Here is a 24,238-nt window from a genome sequence, read left to right as displayed (position 1 = left end):
TTATATCTTTTTACTTTCTAGTAATCTTAATCACTTTTATACCTTTTTATTTGTATCTTCAATAAAGAGCATAGGTTTGGAACTCATTTTTTATCTTGTCTGACAGTCTTGTTTTTTACTGAAGTATAACTAAGTCCATTTACGTTTAATACAATTGTTTAAATGCTTGGATTTAAAGTACTATTTTATTGTACATTTTCTATTTGTCTTATCTGTTCTATAGTCCTTTTCCTTTTGTGTCTTTTGGATTTATCAGTTATGCTTTACTATTTAATTGTTCTCTCTGGTAGTTTGAAAACTGTAATTTTACCAACTATCTTTTTTTATTATTATTATTTTATTATTGATGCAAGTTCTCACTCTGTCACCCGTGGTGGAGTGCGGTGGCATAAGCATAGCTCACTGCAGCCTTGAACTCCTGGGCTCAAGCCATCCTCCCACCTCAGCCTCCTAAGTAGCTAGGACTACACTACAGGGGTGCGTCACCACGCCAAGATAATTTTTATGTTTATTTTTAAATTTCTAAATTTTTTTGTAAAGGTGAGATTTTACTATCTTGCCCACCACGCAAGATAATTTTTATGTTTATTTTTAAATTTCTAAATTTTTTTGTAAAGGTGAGATTTTACTGTCTTGCCCAGGCTGGTCTTGAACTCCTGGGCTCAAGCAGTCCCTTTGGCCTTGGCCTGCCAAAGTGCTGAGATTACAGGCCTGAGCCACTACACCTAGGCTTATCTTTTAAAATCGCATACATTTTTGCCTTTTTTGGTTTTTTTTTTTGGTACCTTCACCTATTTCCTGACAAATTAAGCAACCTTAAGACCTGTTTCCAGACAAATTAAGCAACCTTGAGATTCCCTAACTTAATAAATTTTGCTTCCAAGTTACACGTTGTTATTTTATTTTAATTATCTTTCTATATTATCTCCACAAGGCATTAATACTGTTTCTGTTTGGTATTTATTCAATCTTTTCTCTTTGCTCTTTCTTTCTGCATCTTCAGGAATCTGTTTGGGATTATTTTCTTTCAGCCCAAAGAGCATCTTTTTGTATTTCCTTTAGTGCAAGCCTGCTAGGTGACAAATTCTTTAGCGTTTTTTGTCTTAAAATAGATTTCTTTCATTTTCTTCTTGAAAAATATTTTTACAAGGTGTAGAATTCTAGTAGGCAGTTTAAAAAAGATCATTCCACTATCTTCTAGCTTTCAATGATGCTAGCTTCTTAACAAAAATTATCTATCTATTGATTCTTTGAAGGTAATCTATTTGTGGCTGCTTTTAAGATGTTATTTTTAGCTCTTTTATAGCAGTTTTACTGTATTCACCCATTTATAGGATTTATAGGGCTTTGAAATCAGTAGTAGTTTGATACTTTCTTTCATTTTACATTTTCAGGAATGATCTCTCTATAGATAATGCTTCTATGTTATTCTCTTTATGATTTTTTTTTGGGACTCCAATTATACATAGGTTAGAGTTCTTCACTGTATCTTTTATCCTCTTATTTTCTCTGCAATATTTCCCATCCTTTTGACTCTGTTTCTTCATTCGGAATTGTTTCTTTTTATCCCTCTTTGAATGCACTAATCTTTTATTCAGCTGCTTCTAATCTACCATTAAGTAGATCTGTTGAGGTTTTAATTTTGGTTATTTATCAGTTCTAGAATTGCTCAGTTTTTAAAATTATTTCTAGTTATCTGTTGGCATTCTTTCTTTTTTAAAATTTAAATCAGAGTCTCATTTTGTTTCCCAGTCTGCAGTGCGGTAGTGCGATCACAGCTCACTGCAGCCTCAACCTCCTGGGCTCAAGTGATCCTCTAGACTCAGCCTCCCAAGTAGCTGGGACTACAGGTGTGGACCACCACACCTGGCTAGTTTTTAAATTTTTTGTAGAGATGGGGTCTCTCTATGTTATCTAGCCTGGTCTCAAACTGCTGGACTCAAGCAATCCTCCCAACTCGACCTCCCAAAAGTGCTGGCATGACTAAATTTTTGTTTTTTGTACTTTCACCTATTTCCTGAGAAATTAAGCAACCTTAAGACCTGTTTACAGACAAATTAAGCAACCTTGAGATTCCCTAACTTAATAAATTTCACGTGGTGGCATGGCATGGTGACGCACCCCTGTAGTGTAGTCCTAACTATTTAGGAGGCTGAGGTGGGAGGATGGCTTGAGCCCAGGAGTTCAAGGCTGGCATGACTGGCATGAGCCACCACTCCTTACTGAAGTTCTCTATTTTGTCTTTTATCTTCTTGGAGAGATTTAACATAGCTATTTTAAAATGTGTGTCTGATAATAATCTAGGATCTTTGTGTGTCTTTTTCTGTTTCTATTGATTTTTGTTTATTTTTTATTTATGTCTCCATTTTCTATTTTTTTTTTAAATTTTATACTGTGCAGATGCTTAGTTTGATCTCATCTCTTCCCAGATAGGATTTATGTTTGCTTTTGCCAGGGACCTGGGGCACTAACATTCCAAGATCACCTTGAGGTATGTTCAAAGATTTAGATGCTTTAAAGTTGAATTTTAGCCCTGAAAATGTTCAACCCGCCTACTTCTAGTTTACCTTTGTTTTAGATCCTAACCCCAAGTAGAGGTGTTAGTAGGGCCAGTCTCCCTTACAGATCAGGGTTCTCCAGTCCCTTTCCCCTGAAAATGCGCCCACAAACTCTCACAGGAATCCTGTGAAGTGTTGAGGGGTGGGGGCAAAAGGACCCCCCATGAGCCAACCTCCACTCCCTAGGTCTGTGTTCTCCCCTGATCCTGGCTTGCTGATTTTTTCTTGATTTAATAGTCCCTTTCCTCTTCCCTCTTCCCTTTAAGATATAAGATATATATAAACTCACATTTATGTGTTCCTATATATACACACACACACACACACACACATTACCTCATTATATAATTATACATTATGTGGCCATTAGCGCATGTATTATTATTATTAATTTTTTTTTTTGAGACAGAGTTTCACTCTTGTTGCCCAGGCTGGAGTGCAATGGCACGATCTTGGCTCACTGCAAACCCCGCTTCCCAGGTTCAAACGATTCTCCTGCTTGAACCTCCTGAGTAAGTGAGATTACAGGCGCCAGCCCCCATACCCAGCTAATTTTTGTATTTAGAGTAGAGATGGGGCTTCACCATGTTGGCCAGGCTGGTCTTCAACTTCTGACCTCAGGTGATCCACCTGCCTCAGCCTCCCAAAGTGGTGGGATTACAGGTGTGAGCCACTGCCCCCGGCCTCATGTATTATTTTTACAATATACAATTTACAGCCAAATACTTACACTTGACAACATACCATACACATATTTTACATGGCATTCAATGAGGTGTGATTTTAATGGCTCTTGATTGTCCCACTATAGGTACACAATAAAAATGTTTTTCTTACTGCTATTTTTGGAAATTCTACTTTTTTTTCTTTTTAAAGAATGCAGTAACGTTGGAATAAATATATTCTAGTACATAAATATTTGTGCATGTCACTGATACATTTTCACCATAGAGAAGATTTCCATGAGTGGAATTGGTGGTTCGAAATGGATGGGGTGACTGGGCTCAGTGGCTCACACCTGTAATCCCAACACTTTGGGAGGCCAAGGCAGGTGGATCACCTGAGGTCAGGAGTTCAAGACCAGCCTGGCCAACATGATGAAACCCCGTCTCTACCAAAAATACAAAAATTAGCTGGGTATGGTGGTGCATGCCTATAATCCCAGCTACTTGGGAGGCTGAGGCAGGAGAATCAATCCAACTTGGGAGGCAGAGTTTGCAGTGAGCCGAGATTATGCCACTCTACTTGAGCCTGGGTGGCAGAGCAGGACTCCATCTCAAAAAAAAAAAGAAAAAAGGTTTTTAAATTATTTTGATATTAAATTTCTCTGTAGAAAGTTTGTGCCAATTTGTATTTCGCTGGTAGTAATGTTAGTGCTTCTTTTAAACACAGCTAAGAAAACACTCCTTTGTCATTTGTATTTTATTTTGGGGTGGGGGTGGACAGAATTTTGCTCTGACACCCAGGCTGAAGTACAGTGGTGTGATCACAGCTCACTGCAGCCTCAAACTCCTGGGCTCCAGTAAATTCCCCACTTTGTCCTCCCAAAGTGCTTGGATTACAGGTGGGAACCACAGTGCCTGGCCTATTTGTGAACATTTCAGAGATCTCAGTCCATCCTGGGGTTTAATCTTTTGATGTTATCTTATTATTCTTTTACATTTGACATTTTTATATACATTTTCTTTTTTTAAAAATAAACGCTTTTTTAAAGCCAACCATAGATGCTTTGGGCAGTCACATTTATGGGTTCCATGCAGAGCTGTTTTAATGGTTATGTTATAGTGTTGTGTGAAGATTGTGGCAGAAATAGAAATTACAAGTGTGAAGATGATGCAATTATTTTAAAAGTCTGTATTATTTATAAAAGCACGTGCACTATGATTACATCTACATAAAACATTCAAAGAAAATTTAGAAATAGGCTGAGCGCGGTGCCTCACACCTGTCATCCCAGCACTTTGGGAGGCCGAGGCGAGTGGATTGCTTGAGGTCAGGAGTTTGAGACCAGCCTGGAGAACATGGTGAAACCTCATCTCTACTATAAATAAAAAAGTTAGCTGGGCCTGGTGGCACACTCCTGTAATCCCAGCTACTCAGGAAGCTGAGGCAGAAGAATCCCTTGAATGAGCCAAGATCACACCACTGCACTCCAGCCTGGGTGACAGACTGAGACTCTATCTCAAAAGAAAAGAAAATTTAGAAAATATACACAGTGGATGCTGTTATATTATGGTACTGATTAGTTATTGTTTTTCTTATCTCCCTACCTCATAACAATTCTATAGGGTTGTGCTATTATTTTTTAATAATTAAATGATTAACACAAACCCAGATATTGAGAGTTCAATTCAGACTACTGTCAGTAGATCTACTTTTTATCCAGCCAGTCATTTATCTTATAAATGGTTCAAATGAGTTAAAATAGATAAATAAATGGACATCTTAATTGGGCACAGTGGCTCACACCTGGAATACCAACACTTTGGGAGGCTGAGGTGGGAGGATCACTTGAGCTCAAGAGTTTGAGACCAGCCTGGGCAACATAGCAAGACTCCATCTCTACAAAAAAATTAGCCAGACATGATGGCACTCAGCTGTAGTCCCAGCTACTTGGGAGGCTGAGGTGGTAGGAGTGCTTGAACTAAGGAATTGAAGTGTGCAATGACCTGTGATCACACCACTGCGCTTCAGCCTAGGCCACAGAATGAAATCCCATCTCTTTAGGTAATTAAATAAATAAGGCCCTTTCATTATTTCCCTAATAGTAATAATGTGTTTATTGTTACCTAGTCCAAAAAGTATTTACAATGATTAGGAAGAAAAGATATAATAAGAAAATAAAAATGTGCTATTTCAGTGAAAAGATTAAAGAAAAAAAGACAAGACTGAAGTGGAACCAGGAATGAGACTAATCAAAAACATATATTCCAGAGTCTCCAAACATGTGGCAGGTGGGCCATGTATGAATTTCACTGTGTTTTTTTAATAGCCAAAATGAAAAGCACATCTGATCGACACAATATATATTGTCCCTGAGATTAAAAAAAATAAAACACAAATGGCCAGATGCAGTGGCTCACGCCTGTAATCCCAACGCTTTGAGAGGCCGAGGCAGGTGGATCATGAGGTCAAGAGATCGAGATCTTCCCAGCCAACGTGGTGAAACCCCGTCTTTACTAAAAATACAAAACCTAGCTGGGCGTGGTGGCACGTGCCTGTAGTCCCAGCTAATCTGGAGGCTGAGGCAGGAGAATCGCTTGAACCCAGGACGCAGAGACTCCATCTCCATCTCAAACAAAAAAAAACACAAACTCAAATTACCATCCAACTATTTAGTTCTTTAGACAGAGCTGTGAAATTCTAAGATCAGGAATAAATGTGTCTTCAGAGCCCTCCTACACAAAATATTGTGTAATGGGATGGCCATTTTCAGCAGTGTTCTGTAGACTTGGGAGTCTTGTCTCCGAGATCACATCCAAGCATAGTTCAGTTGAGGCAATTCTTTTTGAGGTCAGTAGGACAAGGTGTAGAGCCCTCTGCTGGCCTGAGATAGATTTATCTACATAATCTAGGGATAGATTTGATTTGATTTGATATTGTTTTGTTTTGTTTTGTTTTTGAGACAGGGTTTCACTGTGTTGCCCAGGCTGGGGTACACTGGTGCGGTCACAGCCCACTGCAGCCTCGACCTCCCGGGCTCATGCAGTCCTTCCGCCTCAGCCTCGAGTAGCTGGGACCACAGGAGTGTGCCACCACACTTGGCTAATTTTTCATCTAAAAATTTGTTTTCTGTAGAGATAGGGTCTTGCTATCTTGTCTTGGCTGGTCTCCAACTCCTGGGCTCAAGTAATCCTCCTGCCTCGGCCTTCCAAAGTGCTGGAGTTACAAGCGTGAGCCACCACACCTGACCAGGATAGATTTTAGAGTGGTTATAAAGAAATCAGTGAGCTGCATACTTCGAGGCAATTTTAATTTTTAATATTTTTTTCTCCTTCATGCAAACTGTGATATCAGATGGGAGATTGTACTTTATGGAATATCTGGGATATAGTTACCCTATTTTGTTACTTAAATATGGGTCTGCTGGCCTTGATAGACAATTGAGTTGGGGCAGTGCTGATCGTTTCTCATTAAGAGAGGAACCTGAACTCAGATTAATTCTTACACAGATGGACGTCCTATCTCTACTCACAGAGAAGCCAACCATGGAATGAGAATAGCAGCAATTCCTCTCAGACAGTAATAATCTAGGTTCTGCATTAACATACAGTCCGCCCTCCGTGCCGACAAGAACCCGCGGACATGGCGAACTAGATTATCAAGTGCAAGGCTGCAGTTGCCTGGGAGGCTGGAAAGCCTTTCTCCATAGAGGAGATAGAGGTGGCACCCCCAAAGGCTCATGAAGTTCGAATCAAGATCTTTGCCTCTGCAGTTTGCCACACCGACACCTATACCCTGAACGGAGCTGAGCCTGAGGGTTGTTCTCCAGTGATCTTGGGACACGAAGGTGCTGGAATTGTGGAAAAGTGTTGATGAGGGAGTTACTAAGCTGAAGGCGTGTGATAACTGTCATCCCACTTTACATCCCACAGTGTGGAGAATGCAAATTTTGTCTAAATCCTAAAACTAACCTTTGCCAGAAGATAAGAGTCACTCAAGGGAAAGGATTAATGCCAGATGGTACCAGCAGATTTGCTTGCAAAGGAGAGACGATTTTACATTGCATGCGAACCAGCACATTTTCTGAATGCACAGTTGTGGCTGATATCTCTGTTGCTAAAATAGATTCTTTAGCACCTTTGGATAAAGTCTGCCTTCTAGGTTGTGGCATTTCAACTGGTTATGCTGCTGCTGTGAACACAGCCAAGTTGGAGCCTGGCTCTGTTTGTGCCATCTTTGGCCTGGGAGGAGTTGGATTGGCAGTTATGGGTGGTAAAGTGGCTGGTGCATCTGGAATCATTGGTGTGGACATCAATCAAGATAAATTTCCAAGGGCCAATGAGTTTGGAGCCACTGAATGTATTAACCCTCAGGATTTTAGTAAACCCATCCAAGAAGTACTCACTGAGATGACTGATGTAGGAGTGGACTATTCCTTTGAATGTATTAGAAATACATTAGAGCAGCACTTGAGGCATGTCACAAGGGCTGGGACATCAGTGTAGTGGTTGGAGTCACTGCTTCAGGTGAAGAAATTGCCACTCATCCATTCCAGCTGGTAACAGGTCGCACATGGAAAGGCACTGCCTTTGGAGGATGAAAGACTGTAGAAAGTGTCCCAAAGTTGGTGTCTGAATATATGTCCCAAAAAGATAAAAGTTGATGAATTTGTGACTCACAATCTGTCTTTTGATGAAATTAACGAAGCCTTTGAACTGATGCATTCTGGAAAGAGCATTCGAACTGTTGTCAAGATTTAATTCAAAAGGGAAAAACAACGTCCATCCTGTCGTAATGCGACGGGAGCAGCCTAACAGGCAGGGAGAAGCGCCTCCTAGACCTTCAGCAGTTACTCCAGAGAACGGTGTGATGTGTGTCATTCATGAATCTCTGTAATCAAGGACAAGGATAATTCAGTCATGGACCTGTTTTCTGGACTGTCCTCCACATGAATAATTGCCAGCTCATTAAGGAATATTTTAACATAATAAAATTAATTTCTACAAAAAATATTACAGACCATTGGACAATGAAATTTTCTTGCATATGGAAGAACCAGAAAAAATATTGATCTGAAATATTTTAAGGTGGGAACCAAACCCTCAACTTACCTGTGAAAATCTCAATGAAGCACTCTTAGAATGCCTACCTTTGAGCATTGTTATTTATTTTCTAGTGGACACACTATGATAAATTATTTGTGGATTATAGCTCTGAGTTATTTTAGGTGTTGTTATATTTATAACCTAGTGAAAAGATGGGGAAATAGCTGCTAAAAGTAACTTTTCTTTTTCTTAAGCTAGCAGGCCTGTAGCCTACTTACACCACTTTTAGGTTGTGATTTTAAAGTTTCTCATATGCCTATGATAGAAAGCTTGTATTTGTTTTCTTTACTAGGAAGACATAATGTCATTCAGCAAAAGCCAAAACAGACCTTAAGAATTTAAGGATGTGGAATGGAGCCACGAAAATGCATCCCTGCCTTAACTCAAAAATAAAACCTTGATTTGCTCTGTTAAACAATTCTTATCCATCCTGACCTTGTCCTTAATACTCACAGTATGTTGATTATTTATACTTGACATTCCTGAGAGAACCGGGGAATATAGGATATGGTAACTGGTAGCTAGAAACTCATATACCCTATTTGGGAAAATAACAAATACATTCGTGAAATGTTACACACACACACACACACACAGAGAGAGAGAGAGAGAGAAAAAGACATTTATGGATGGTTGAGGAAATACCACAGGGCAATTGTTAATTGAATGCAAAACCTGTTGACAGACAGCACAAATGCCAAGAAAACTCAGTTTGCTCAACTACTTATAGTCATACAAAGAGCACAGAAAGATTTAGTGCTGGTTATGTAGAGATGATGTGTACATGAGATAATGATTTTCAATTCCTCTGAAAAGGATTTTTTTAAACAAAAAAGTATGACCATTGTAATCAAACACAGATTTTTCAAAGTCAAAACAAATACTATTCATGGCATATGACATTTGAATATCACCATGTAATTTTTGTAGTTCTTTTCACATGTCATTTACTCTTGCCTCATACAAGCTCCCCCAAAAAGACAAGGGATACATTTTTCCTGATTTACTGATGAGAATATTGAGGCTCCACAAAGTGATGAGATTTGCTTAGGGGGAGCGATGAATATATCCTAGGAATTTTACCTACTCCGTGTTTTTTCTTTAAATAGTTAATTATCAATAGGTTTAGACATAACAGATAACCTGATACCTTCATTTTCTATATGGTACCCATAAAGTTTCCTTTTGGTACCTTGCTAAACAAATGAAGGAAATGAGATTAGCAGCTGCAGCCTCTGCCTGTATTGACCAGCCATCTCTTTTATTTATTTTTGATAAATGTGATAACTCAGTAGGCATCAAGTGGCTTTTTTTTTTGAGATGACGTCTCGCTCTGTCACTCAGGCTAGAGCACAGTAGCCTGATCTTGGCTCACTGCAAACTCTGCCTGCCAGGTTCAAAGGATTCTCCCACCTCAGCTTCCCGAGTAGCTGGGATTACAGGCGTGCGGCACCATGCCCAGCTAATTTTTGTATTTTTAGTAGAGATGGGGTTTCACCATGTTGGCCAGGCTGGTCTTGAACTCCCTATCTCAGGTGATCTGCCTGCCTTGGCCTCCCAAAGTGTTGGGATTACAGGCATGAGCTACCACGCCCAGCCTCAGGTGGCTTTTCTGTAGTCATCATAGCACTGTCCAGAGCTAGGGGACATTTACAAGACCCATGTACACCCTTCTCATCCTGAAGGAGTTTGCAGTCAATTCGAGGAAACGTGATATACACTCAGGACTAGGTGGCAAGCCACCGTTTTGGATGGTACACATCAAGTGTTGAAATGTGGGGTGGCAGGTGTGCTGAGTTAGCTGTCTGATTCAGGAGTGGCCTTTCAGCAGACCCTTTCAGGGTCTGATTCAGGTGAAATGGGACTTCAACTAGATTTTTAAATGATTGATTAGACTCCTTGAGTGGTAGAGCATTCTAGTGGCGTGAAGCTTGGTTTAGGAAATGAGAAATGAATTCGGGAAGGAAGATAGTAGGGATATAGGAATGATGAAATGATATTTAAGGTGAAGAGTTGGGATTTGATTCTGCAGACGTGGAGGACCCATGAAAGAAGTCTGTTTTGCTTATTTTCTGCTAGTGGAGCTATGTGATGAATGAGAGGCTTTGAGATTACCGTTACAACCCAGTAATATATCACAGTTCTGAGGCGTGGTTCAGAGACTGGGGGACTGACCAGATACTTTTGTTTGTTTATATGAGGTTTTCTAGAGTGCTTTGAGCATGCTTTGTATTTTGGTGAATGATGAAACTCAGTGAGATAGTTTATCCCCTTGGTTGTTGGTGGTCCCTCTTTTATACGGAACAAACTATGTCTGAGGCTGTTAGTAGGATGATGGCTCTCTAGAAAAAAAGTCTTTTTGTGGTTGACCATGATGCCAGGTCTGGAGTCTCTCAGTCACTCCAGCCCTGCTTCTCTCCATCAACTCCCAGGGGAGCTGGTAGGCCAAGCATTTTTCTAAGCATGCTACATATATCATATTTTATGCACGAGGAACCGAAGCTCAGGCTTAGAAGCGTGCTGTTGTGGCCAATTTGGTTCTGCTATTCTGGAAAATATCAGGAGGGCAATGGCTGCAAAGATTTAAGATAGGTTATTTTCTGGGGCCGTGTAGAGTAACTGTAGCTAAAGTAGGTATCATCACCACTAACTGGAGGGTGGCGAAGAGTAGAGTGGAGAGGGCGTTACGTTTCAGAAAATTTTCTTTCTTTTTTTTTTTTTTTTTTTTTGAGACGGAGTCTCGCTGTGTCTCCCAGGCTGGAGTGCAGTGGCGTGATCTCGGCTCACTGCAAGCTCCGCCTCCCGGGTTCACGCCATTCTCCCGCCTCAGCCTCCCAAGTAGCTGAGACTACAGGTGCCCGCCACCACGCCCGGCTAGTTTTTTGTATTTTTAGTAGAGACGGGGTTTCACCATGTTAGCCAGGATAGTCTCGATCTCCTGACCTCGTGATCCACCCGCCTCGGCCTCCCAAAGTGCTGGGATTACAGGCTTGAGCCACCGCGCCCGGCCCTTTTTTTTTTTTTTTGAGACAGGGTCTCACTCTGTTGTCCAGGCTAGAGCACAGAGGCACAGTCATCGCTCACTGCAGCCTCGACCTCCCAGGCTCGAGTGATCCTTTCACTTCAGCCTCCTGAGTAGCTAGGAATAAAAGTGTGTGCACCATCCCTGGCTATTTTTTTTTTTTTTTTTAAATATTCTGTAAAGGTGGGGTCTCATTGTGCTGCCCTGGCTGGTCTTGAGCTCCTGGGCTCAAGCAATTTACCTGACTCAGCCTCCCAAAGTGCTGGTGTTATAGGTGTGAGCCACATGCCTGGCTACAGTTCAGTTGTTTTCTTAAGCCATCACAGTATCCATATTACCTCTTAAGAACTGACCTGTCAATTTAATCATGCACTGCTCTTGAATAAGTGAGTCTTAGCTATTCCCAACAGCCTTGCAATTCACTGTTTTTAAAAAAATTATTTAAAAAATGTTAACTGTGGCAAAATACACAGGACATTAATTTCCCACCTTAACCATTTTAAGTGTCCAATTTGGTATTGTTAAGTGTATTCACATTGTTGTACAATCAACCTCCAGAATTTTTTCTTCTTGCAAAACTGAAATTCTGTACCCATTACTTTGCAACAACTTCCCATCCCCCATCTTCCCAACCCCTGGCAACCACCATTTGACTTTCTGACAATATGAATTTGACAATACTACGTACCTCATATGGGTTGAATCATAAAGTATTTGTCTGTTTGTATCAGGTTTATTTCATTTAGCCAGATGTCCTCCAGGTTCGTCCATGCGGTAGCATATATCAGAGTTTCCTTCTATTTAAAGGCTAAATAATTTCCCAGTTTATATATATATCTATCACATTTTGTTTATCTGTTCATTCATGGATGGACACTTGGGTTGCTTTTCCCTTTTGGCTGTTGTGAACAATGCTGTTATGAACATAGGTATACAGATATTTCTTTGATTCCTTTTTTTTTTTTTTTTGAGACGGAGTCTCGCTCTGTCGCCCAGGCTGGAGTGCAGTGGCACAATCTTGGCTCACTGCAAGCTCCGCCTCCTGGGTTCCCGCCATTCTCCTGCCTCAGCCTCCCGAGTAGTTGGGACTACAGGCACCCGCCACCACACCCAGCTAATTTTTTTGTATTTTTAGTAGAGACAGGGTTTCACTGTGTTAGCCAGGATGGTCTTGATCTCCTGACCTCGTGATCCACCCACCTCGGCCTCCCAAAGTGCTGGGATTACAGGCATGAGCCACCGTGCCCGGCCTTAAGATCCTATTTTTAATTCTGTTGCGTACATATCCAGAAGTGTAATTGCTGGATCATATGGTAATTCTATTTTTAATTTTTTGAGGAACTGCCATATGTTTTCCATTGCAACAGTATCATTTTACCGTATCACTAATAGTACACAATGCTTTCAATTTCTCCACATCCTCGCCAGCACTTATGTTCTATCTTGTCTTCGTTTTGGATAGGGCCTTGCTCTTTTGCTGGGCTGCAGTGTAGTGGTGTGATCATGGCTCACTGTAGCCTTGACTTCTGGGGCTCAAGTGATCTTTCCATGTTAGCCTCCCAAGTAGCTAGGACTACAGGCGTGTGCCACTATACCTGGCTAACTTTTATATTTTTGTAGAGATGAGGTTTTGCCATGTTGCCCAGGCTGATGCTTTATTTTATTTTTGTTGTTGTTGTTGTTTGTTTTTTAAATAATAGCCATCCTGGTGGGTGTGAGGCGATCTCATTGTAGTTTTGATTTGCATTTCCATAATGATTAGTGATATTGAGCATCTTTTCATGTGCTTGTTCACTATTTTGTGTATCTCCTTTGAAACAATGTCTATTCAAGCCCTTTGCCCATTTTAAAATCAGGTTATTTGTTTTTTGGTGTTGACTTGTGGGAGTTCTTTCTATATTCAGGATATTAAATCCTTATCAGAGTTGATTTGCAAATACTTCCTCCCATTCTGTAGGTTGCCTTTTCACTCTGATTGTGTCCTTTGATGCACAGGAGTTTTAAATTATGATATAGTTCACTTCATTGATTTTTTAAAAAAAATTTTGTTGCGTGTGCTTTTGTTGTCATATTTAAGAACTCATTGCCAAAACAATGTTATGAAGTTTTTTCCTGTATGTTTTTGTCTAAGAGTTTTGTAGTTGTAGGTCGTATGTTTTGGTCTTTGTTCCATTTTGAATTTTTGTATATGGGGCAAGGATTTACTGGGTTTTAATGAAAGCAAATCTCAAATGAAGTTTTGCCCAACATATAAACATTTATTAAACATACAACATTAGTTTGCACAAGAGCCTATACAACCTGACTCGAGAGTCAGAGCATGGCCAGCTTGCCACGCTGGTAGGTGCTTGACCTCACCTTGTGTGAAAGGTCCATGTGATACAAACACCAAGGAATAGGACCCTGTGCCCGACTGCTGGCAACAGGCAAAGCGACATCCTCCTAAACTAGAGGGGGAGGCAGCACTCTCAGGCTGTCACACCTTGACATCACCCCTTGCCTGAGTTTTATCCTTTTTAATTGTGGGCATGTTCTCTGATGTCGTACTCAATCTACTTACATTGAATTCCTTCAGGTTCTCCAATGACAGCTCATACCTAATATTTATTATGTTAATTAAAGCCACTAATTTCAGCAATAAAAAAAACTATTTCTGATATTCAGTGTGCTAAATAGCGCAGTTTCTGGTGTTGGTCAAGATGGGATAGCTGGAAGATATATGAGTAGCTCAAATGCTTAGCCAGGTCTGAAATGTGGTCCTTTCTGATCCAATGCTGGCTGACCCCAGGAATCTGAACTCTCAGTTAGGGCTAATGACTGTCCCTAAATGTAAAGCTTAAACTAACTGGTCTCTACATTGTATCTCCAGCATGCTGGAGATTATTTTATGAATTTCTTAATTTGTTAAATACAGAAATAGCAACATCCATCAGATTACTCATTTACTTTGTAGTCTCGACCCAGGGATTACAGTGGTTTTTTGTTTTTCACTTCTACCATACTGTTCTTCTCTTTGCTTTACTTGACGTGGATCAAAGGTATTAGGGAAATATACTCAGAAAAATGTCACAAATAGAGGGCATGCGTATATTAAGCATATGCATCCTAAAATGGCTGGACACACTGTTATTCTGAAATCCTAATGAGCAGTTTTCCCAGGTGTTTATAGGCCGTGGAGCAGGCTTCCTTGTGAGATTTATAGTTTGTCTCCTGGCCCTAGGTATAGTACTAGCTGCTTTCTCATTCTGTCCAGATTCTGTGGGTCTGTAGCTGGCGAGGTCTTTCTTGGCCAGAAGATCCCTATTCAATTCTTTTTTTTTTTTTCTTGGCAGGTTCATTCACTTTTTCATGGTTTCTCTCCCAAACAGTTTCCAACCTGGACCCCAGATAAGTCGGTTTCCTGGGCCTTTTGTGGTTGAAGGCACGGGAGCTATTATTGTCCTGTGGTGCCCAAGTACAGCCTGTCCTTTAACATTCCCACAAGTATATAAACAATTTTAAAAGGGATATCGTATTCAGATGAATTAAAGATGCTAGTTCAGGGAGTTCTCTGATTGAGTGTCTGAACTGTCTGATTTTATAATTCCCTGCGGGGCTATATAGCCTCTCTCCCTCCAAAGAAAGAGGCGAAGGTTTTACTATAGAAATGAAGTTGAGGCAAATGTGGTTATAAAGATAAAATGACTGCGTGAAAAAAAATGTGTATCTTAGGAATCTACACTGAATAGTATAAAATGCTGTTTTAATGTTTAATATATATATGCATATATAAGTAATATACATAGAAATGATTTTGCAATATATTAGTCATGGCTTATTTTTTTGTAACCAAATTAACAGCATTTCAACATTTTTTATTTTTAAATATAGCAAGATCAGCTTTATACCTGGGCTGCAGTTAGTCAACCCACACACTCGTTGGACTATTCAGAAGGGCAGTTTCCTAGGCGAGTCCCATCCATGGGGCCACCATCCAAACCTCCTGATGAAGAACACAGGCTCGGGGATGCTGAAACAGGTAAGTGTTTCCTTTGTCTTCAGAGATAACTGGAAGAGGCAAGATAGAGAGATATACGTTTTATTAAATCTTAATTTTAAGTAATCTTTAATCTTTAATTGCGTGGCATTCAGATATAATCTTTAAGAAATTTTTATTTTGGGGTCTTTTCTCTCTTTGTTCCTTTTGTTGTCTTAAAGTATTTTTGTGTTATTGGCTGGGAAGATAGCGTGAGATTAGCCTCAGGTTCATTTGGAGGAGTTCAGCAGGATGATGACCCCCTAGGTTGATTTTAAGAAAACACTTTATATTTGTCATACAGAATTGAGAACCATATTTGTGGAACAATGTTTTATGGAATATGGTTGTTTTCTCCCTTTTCTTCTTCTTCTTTTTTTTTTTTTTTTTTTGACAAGGTCTTGCTCTGTCACCTAGGCTAGAGTGCAGTGGAGCAATGGGTTACTGCAGTCTCGACTTCCCTGGCTCAAGCGATTCTCCCAACTCAGCCTCCCAAGTAGCTGGGACCACAGCCGTGCGCTACCATGTCCGGCTAAATTTTTTGTAGAGCCAGAGTCTCACTCTGTTGCCTAGGCTGATCCAGACTCCTGGGCTAAAGCGATTCTCCATTCTCCTAAAGTACTGGAATTACAGGCATGAGCCACTGCACCTGGACTTTTCTTCATTTTGTTGTAATAAATTCCCAACTTCTTCCTGGTGGACTGACCAGGCATAAATATTGATTTCTGAAGCATGAGTGAGGAGTAAATAGAAGAGCATCATTGCTATTCATAGATTTCTCCACTAGATTTTCCTAAATGGTAACATAGATATTAGAGTTAAGAATTTTGATTTTTTTTTTCTGATTGACTCATAGAGAGGAAGATAGTCATTAGAAACTTATTTTGGATGCATAGTAGAAGAACATAACTTAAAAGCATGAAGCTTGGGCTCTGCCAACTTACTAGCTTTGTAATCTCAGGCAAATTTCCTAACAACTGTATTCCGTTTTCTCATCTGTAAAATGGTGATGAGCATAGCATGTACTGTGTAGGGCTGTTTTGAGAATTACAGGCATTTGTATGAAGCATTAGAATGCAGAATGCAGTGCCTAGCTCAGTGTATTTAATATTATTTGTTATAATTATCACTGTTTCATGTCATTGCCTTATTCATGAGGTCCCTTTCAACCAACAATGACCAACAATGTAAAAGGTTTTCCAGTCCCCCACCCAAAGTTCTGCAAAGGGAACCTTGCCTCCCATTTTTATCCCCGTCTCTGGAGGGATGTATTTGTGCCTTTTTTTTTTTCCACCAATGCACTGAAATGGGGGCCCACACTTGACCTTGAATCTCCCTTTTTAAGTGTCCAGTGCTTTTGAAACACTGCGTGGTATTCACTGGGTGGGCTGTACTCCCTGAAACGAACAAGTGAGAGAGAAGGTGTAGGAAATGCTGTTCCAGGAAGGACGCTGAGTTTATCATAACACTTACAGACAGCAGTTTCTCAAAGGCCAAGGCAGACTTCCTTTAAGCAAAGATCTTCAGAGATGAGAGACCTCTACCATGATAGCGCCTGAAAATCAAGGAAGTAAAGAGACTTTTAGTTTGAAAGGAAAACACACAATTAAAAGTATTGATCCCATTTTCTACACTACTCTATTTATGATCACATTTAGTGATACAAAATACTTAGGGGTAGATATAGTTGAATTAATCAATTGCGTGGAGAGTCCTGTTAACAGTTGTTTATATCCCATGTTTTGCATCATTGATTGGGTGATATTTTCCTGTTTTCTGTTCCCTACTGTATCATTCTCAACTTGTTTCACTGAAACATTTATGTGATATTCTTCAATTTTAGGGCACTTTATAAAACATTATAAAACATTTTATGTTGCTGGCATATATACTGGTGGAACACTTGACTCAAAGTTAATTGAGTGTGATCATCTGAATTTTACTTTGGTAAAAGATGAAGTTGGAATTGATACCAGGAAGTTTGTCACCTGGTTTGTGCTTCATGATTTATTGTAGCTTGCAAAATGCCAGAGCAAGTGATTTTTAATGAAATAACTTGTCTCCTTTTTAAAAATGCATTCTTGAAGAGGATGATGGAGGTAAGAAGTAATTTAACTTAGTGACTTATTTTTCTCTAGTTGATCTATTGTAGCATTTTTTCATCAGAGTGATCTAATGGGTCTTTCTAAACTTTTTCTGTTGTGACTCCCTGATGTTCATTTGGAAAGACACTTCCATGAGACAGCCTCATTCCCAGAACCACACCGCACTCTCTTCTAATCAGTCAGTTGTAAGAGTGGGAATGTCAATATCATAGGTAAACTTTGCCTACAGTCTCATGTTTTATATCAATCACAAAGTTTGATAATATAATTATTAATAGTAATGATCTATTTGTAGTTAACTGATAGGTGCATATTCTTATGTGGTGACATCATGGTTAAATTCACTGTATATAACACATGACCTCCCCTTTTTTTAAAAAATTTATTTGTGGGTTCTTACTCTGTCACCCAGGCTGGAGTGCAATGGCACAATCTCAGCCCACTGCAACCACCACCTCCTGAGTTCAAGCGATTCTCTTGCCTTGGCCTCCCGAGTAGCTGGGATTACATACGCCTACCACCAGGCCAGGCTAATTTTTGTATTTTTAGTAGAGACAGGGTTTCACCATGTTAGCTAAGCTGGTCTCGAATTCCTGACCTCAAGTGATCCACCCGCCTCTGCCTCCCAAAGTGCTGGGATTACAGGCATGAGCCACTGTGCCCGGCTGACCCCTTTCTATTTTAATTCAAAGTAAAAGAGTTCAATGACATTTTTTGAAGAAGAAGAAGAAAGACTTGCAGGTCTAGCTTAGAAAATGGAGGACTTTTTTTTTTTTTGCTTGCCTCGTTTGTTGTTTTTTGCAGCTCATTTTGTTGTTGTTGTTGTTTGTTTTTGGAGTGTCACTCTGTCGTCCAGGCTGGAATGCAGTGGCATGATCTCAGCTCACTGCTACCACTGTCTCCCGAGTTCAAGACCTTCTCCCGCATCAGCCTCCCGAGTGGCTGGGATTACAGGCGCCCACCATCATGCCCGGCTAATTTTTGTATTTTTGTAGAGACGGGGTTTCACCATGTTCGCCCAGCTGGTCTTGAACTCCTGACCTCAGGTGATTCACCCCCCATCGGCCTCCCAAAGTGCTGGGATTACAGGCATGAACCACTGCGCTCGACCTTTTTTCCAGCTCTTAAAATAGGTTACCTAATTCACATGTCCAGCTAATTCAGATTTGTGGTACTCTCTCTTCTGCCTTTTTCGTGTATCTCACTTTAACTGCATAGGGAGCATCTCACTTTAACTTTTTCATGATCTCTTCTGTGAAAGATGGTTTTTTTTCTTCCTTTATGGGTTGGTGAAGGAACTGCCCCTTCTTTGTATGAATTGGAAGGGCTGAGGCTATGGTGAGGTCTTGGTGCCCCTTCTCACCAGTGAGTTGCAGATTCCTGGCAGTCCTTTGCTCTCATCCTAGCTCCCTCTGCAGTTGGCATTGCCTCCACAGATGGGCCTAAGGTGTTAGCATTGACCTTTTGAAGTCTGCAGAACACCCCTGAAGGATAAGACTGGCTGGGAAAAAAGGAAGTCATATGCTTCCCATGTTGATGGCATTAAACAAATAAAAAACCAAAACCAGTTGGTGACAAAAACATTGATAGAAAGAAACCCTTTCTATTTATCATTTTCACTTTATCTTCTCCCTCTGTTTCCCTTGCCTATACACAGCACGCACCCACCCATCCATGGCTGTTTTCCACTCGCGGGCTCTTTTCTGGAGTCCCATGACATCCTATTCCTGTCTGTCATCTGAATGCTTTATGTATTGAATTTTTCTGTTTATATATATACATGTCTTCCCCATCAGCTTTCAGAATTTCAAGACTTTCCGGTACATAGTATATACTTAAATATTTGAGTGAATGATGAAAATCTTTTGCTGGAAAAGATCTAAGTAAACATTTACTTAGCACATTAATGCAAGATTTGAGGGAGAGTTTTGTATGGGCTAAAACAGTTCATGGACCAATTTCGGGGCTCAATACCAAGTTTCAAAGGTCATTCAATAGATTTGAACAACATCAAATAATGAACTTGAGTTTTCAAATTCATGGAGAACCCCGGAGCAGGAGCAGGTGTGTAGATGTGTATAGGGGCTTTTGATCATTGTCGTTTCGTCTTTGGAAAATCAAATCCCTCACCTTTCTTTGAAAATGTGAATGGCTGAGAGGAGACAGAGAACTGACTTTTTAGAAAGAGAATCAAGGCACAGAAAATCCTAGAAGAAAATATATGGAAGAGGATCTGGTAGAAACATGGTAGATGACTTCCTGCTGCAAGGACTAAAAGAAAAGAAAGAAACAAAGAACCATGGCAGGATATTTTCAGGTGAAAATCCTTAAAAATGCAGTTATGCACTGGCTGAGTACATTGTAATTCACCTTTATTGCAAAAAAAGATTTGAGCAGCTTATAAATATGTAAAATGTACAAAAGGATCATAAAGGAATAAGGAATATAGATCAAACTAAAAGGAATTTAGGATGGAACGATAAAATGAAGCTGAGCTAAGACAGCCCCGTGAAATGTATCTCATAAGGATCTGCCATTTTTCAAGGTAATTGTAAAGCAGAAAGGGGAATGTGAATGTCTTCCTCAGTGTCCATGAGATTGAAAACACAGTCACTCAGAGAAGCACAATTCATATCCCAAAGAAGTGTCTCTAATGGTTCTTAACAGAAAAGATTCTGTGCCGTGCAAGGTCAATACAGTATCAACTCATTTCTTTTCTTTTTGAGACAGGGTTTAAGTTCGTCGCCCAGGCTGGTGTGTAGTGGCATGACCTTGGCTCGCTGTAGCTTTCACCACCTGAGCTCAAGTGATCCTTCTACTTAGCCTCCCGAAGTGCTGGGATTAAAGGTGTGAGCCACTATGCCCAGCTAATTTTTTAAAATTTTTTGTAGATATGAGGTGTTGTCATGTGGCTCAGGCTGGTGTTGAACTCCTGGGCTTAAGTGATCCTCCCACCTTGGCCTCCCAAAGTGCTGTGATTACAGGCATGAGCCATCATGCCCGGTCCATTTCTGTGTTTTGTTCAAATGTTTTCACATAAGTTCGGTTGAGATAATGCAGAAATTCTGTAAGGGACCAGGGGAGACTTGGTAGTATTCTACCTTTCTGAGCCTCTCACTTAATCAAGGAGTAAAAGGTACTGGAGTAGATTGACTGTATCTCCCAAAGATAATTCTCCATTTTCAACATGTGACTACATTATATATAGATAAAATATATTATCTTAGATAATATATATTATATGATTGGCTTATGATTATATATTATATATTAATTATATAATATGTTGAATTGAATATATATTATATAGTGTATGTATGCATGTATATATACATATATGTATATATACGTGTGTGTATATATATACACGCATACATTTAGTTTCTATAAAATTGGCCTTCCTTTTCTCCTGAGCTAACTATAGCCTAGGTGTGGCTATATTTTGTTGACAATGAGAGGCAGAGCCTCAATACTATTAAATAATCGAATAAGCGGATCATGGAATTGGCCTCATTTAGGAAAATTCAAGTATTTAACCTCATCTTCATTTTTGGAAAGACATGGTATATCAGAATTAAAAGCATCTTGCATTTATTAGGCAGCCAATCATAAGTCATGCTATTTCAATGAAATTTAATGAATTACGTTTCAGTTAAATTGACTGGATTTGAATCAAATGGTATATACCATTAAAGAAGCTATCATATAATAATTTTATGTAGCTGCATTTGAACTTAAAATGCCAAACTATTTAGAGACTACTTCATTCATTTTTAGAAGGCATATTTTGTATATATATTTTAAAAGGCTGGTTTATTTTCCCTTTTTAGCAGAGACTCATATCCCGCTCATTGCCTTGTCTTCTCTCTATAAATACACAGCTCATCCAAGTATGTTTTGTTTCATGAGTGAACGGCTTATTTTGTGATGAAAAAGAGGTCACTCCTGAAACATATTTGGTACCATAGGGAGTCCAGAATTTTAGATTACGCTCAGAATTTTATGAGGTAACTTTTTCAAATGGAATATTTAACTTTTTTTTTTTTTAAGGAATGTTCTTTCTCCCTCTCTGTTTCTGCTTCATAATTTTTTTTTTGTTTTTTTTTTTGTTGTTGTTTTTGTTTTTTGAGACTGAGTCTCGCTCTGTCACCAGGCTGGAGTGCAGTGTCACAATCTCGGCTCACTGCAACCTCTGCCTCCCGGGTTCAAGTGATTCTCCTGCGTCAGCCTCCTGAGTAGCTGGGACTACAGGTGCCCACCACCAGGCCCGGCTAATTTTTGTATTTTTAGTAGAGACGGGATTTCACCATATTGGCCTGACCTTGTGATCCACCCGCCTAGGCCTCCCAAAGTGCTGGGATTACAGACATGAGCCGCTGTGTCCGGCCGGGTTTTTTTTTTTTGTTTTTTTTTTTTTTTAAAGAACATTCTGATGTCTTAATTTTAAGGATGGGTGAAGGAGGTGGCAGTTTTAAATGTACCCTTGAGAGCTCTCTTACCGGGTTACTCTTTGAAAATAATAACCATTCTAGTGATGAATATTTGATGGAGATGGTCAGTCTCTCCTAGAGCTGGGTTTAAGGCAATTCCTGAAAGTGCCCTGGATCCCAAAAGGAGGAGAGTGTTGGGTACGAGGGCGCCGGGAATTCTGGGAGTGATCATTTTCATTTAGGGAGCGCTATGAAAGTTGGAACTAAGCTGATAACTCAGATACACCTATCTAGTGACTCCTCTCTTCAGCCATTACTGGTACATCAATTTCTCTCTGCTCCCTAAAGGACACTTTTGCCATTTTTCATGCTTCCCTTTACTTTCTCCCTCCTATATCTTTTTCCTTCTATTTCTCTTTCTTTCATTCTGTATTGTTTTCTTTTTCCTTATCGTGTATTTTTCTCTCCTCTCTCAGTGGTTCTCATTGATTTTCCCTTTTTTTTTCAGTAGAGTTATTCTGTACGTCTCATTCCTCTTAAAATCGTGACCCTCTAGAACTCCTATTTTCCAGCTTATGATTTTGAAGACAGTATTTCAACCTACAAATTTCTCTTTGATGTTTTAACACACAGATTCACACAAATAAAAACTACAGTGAAATGGTTAGGGATGGGAGAATGAATTCAGTTCAGTAGCTATCGAATTAGACAGAGAGAGGCTGAAAGTTTGGGTGTAGGTGTGCAGAATATTTTGCTGATGTATCTTTCTAATAAACGTGGTTTTCTAAGTATGTTTTTCTGATAAACTGCACTTGTTCTTTACCATCAGAGCCCAGAAGTTTACTTGCTGGGTTTGGTTACCGGGTCAAGGACTATAGAAAAAAGCTGGAAAGCATTTAACTCTTTGTGTACCACCAGGAGAGCCTTTAGCCTCTTATTGCATGATCTAAATAGAAGAGGAAGAGAGACTTTTCCCCACTGGTACAAAGCCAAGACTTGTCTTGAGTCTATTGTGTTTGGGAGGGTTTGGAAGTGATGAAAAACAATAGAAAATAAGAGCATTCTGGAGTTTGGATTTGCTTTAATATTAACTGTTAACTAGCTTTGCTCTTAAATATCTTTATTAAAATTTGGCTAACTCCGGTGTTAAGTTCAGAGTAGAGATTTGTCAATATAAGAGAGAAGAATCTCTTTTTGATTAGCTCAATGATATACTATATTTATCTGGGGAAATGGTTGTATTTTAAGGCCAATTGTTTATTGCCACTGTGACACTTATTGGTAAGTGACTGCATCATGCTATTCTCAATGATTTTTGTTTTAAAATATATGCTCTTAGCTGAGATTCAGAAAATAGCGAAAGGCAAGGCAATATCTATATCGTCTCATGTAAAATCCTTACTGTCTCTTTCTCTGCCCAGGATACCCAGCTTTTCATGGTGGAACCCACTTTCGTGGTCTCATCATTGCTTTGATCTTTCGTGTTTCTTTCATTCACTCCTACAATTACTCAACAAATATTTTAAGCACCTACTAAGTGCCAGGCACTATTTGGATGTGGGGGACACAACAAGGGGAAAAACTGACAACAATTCTTGCTTTCACAGAGTTTATGTTCTAGTGGAATAACAGGTATAAATAAGTAGGCAACCAAATGCATTATGGAGTATATATGGTGTGATGATCCAGGTTACGAAGAAAGTAAGGGTGAGTGTGTGGTGGGTGCTAAGGAGTGGGTGGGGTTGCTGCTTTAGCAAAGTCCCGAAGGAAGCAGCCACAGAGTGGGGCTTGCAGATATTGGGAAGAAGAGTGAGTGCAGTGCTCTGGGCAGAGACAGTAGCCACTGTGGCTTTGGCAGCCCTATGGAAGAAGCATGACTGGTGTGTTACAAGACAAGCAAGCTGGCCAGGGCGGCTGGCCTGGTGAGCAAGTTGGTACAGATGTAGGTGGGTAGAGAGGCTAGTGAGTAACACTAGTTGAAACCAGGCCTTGTGGGCCCCTGTGGAGACAGATTCTCATCTGAGTGAAATGAAAACTTTCAATGTAGCTTAACAGTATGTTATGCTGTTTGAATACTAAATGCCTTTTATTTTTCTGTAGCATTGTCACTTACATCAGCTACCATGCTGCTAAATTGGAAATGTCAAAATGACCATAAAGAGTGACTGCTGGCTGGGTGGGGTGGCTCATGCCTGTAATCCCAGCACTTTGGGAGGCCAAGGTGGACGGATCACGAGGTCAGGAGTTCGAGACTAGCCTGGCCAACATGGTGAAACCTCATCTCTACTAAAAAAATACAAAAATTAGCTGGGCGTGGTGGTGGGTGCTTGTAATCCCAGC

General features: G+C 39.9%; 1 protein-coding gene and 1 pseudogene across 5 annotated transcripts in view; both read left to right on the top strand.

Moving 5' to 3' along the window:
- Positions 1–24,238, top strand: part of LOC105474638 (formin 2) — a 399,919-nt gene that overhangs the window by 74,546 nt on the left and 301,135 nt on the right. For 4 of the 5 annotated variants that reach the window (XR_011610224.1, XM_011729456.2, XM_071073764.1 and 1 more), the window contains exon 3: positions 15,219–15,366. Coding sequence is in view for 4 of the 5 variants with exons in the window: in XM_011729456.2 (XP_011727758.2) it covers positions 15,219–15,366 (148 nt within the window). In the remaining variant the exon portion in view is untranslated. Of the gene's footprint in view, positions 1–15,218; positions 15,367–17,450; positions 17,463–24,238 lie in introns of all 5 variants that reach the window. The other variant, XM_011729455.2, reaches the window with a different exon arrangement.
- On the top strand, positions 2,500–15,187 carry LOC139357275 (alcohol dehydrogenase class-3 pseudogene; annotated as a pseudogene).

This window comes from Macaca nemestrina, chromosome 1 (assembly GCF_043159975.1).
Source record: "Macaca nemestrina isolate mMacNem1 chromosome 1, mMacNem.hap1, whole genome shotgun sequence".
Taxonomy (NCBI): Eukaryota; Metazoa; Chordata; class Mammalia; order Primates; family Cercopithecidae; genus Macaca; species Macaca nemestrina.
The sequence above is the reverse complement of the archived record's forward strand: the minus strand, read 5'-3'. Positions and strand labels throughout refer to the sequence as shown.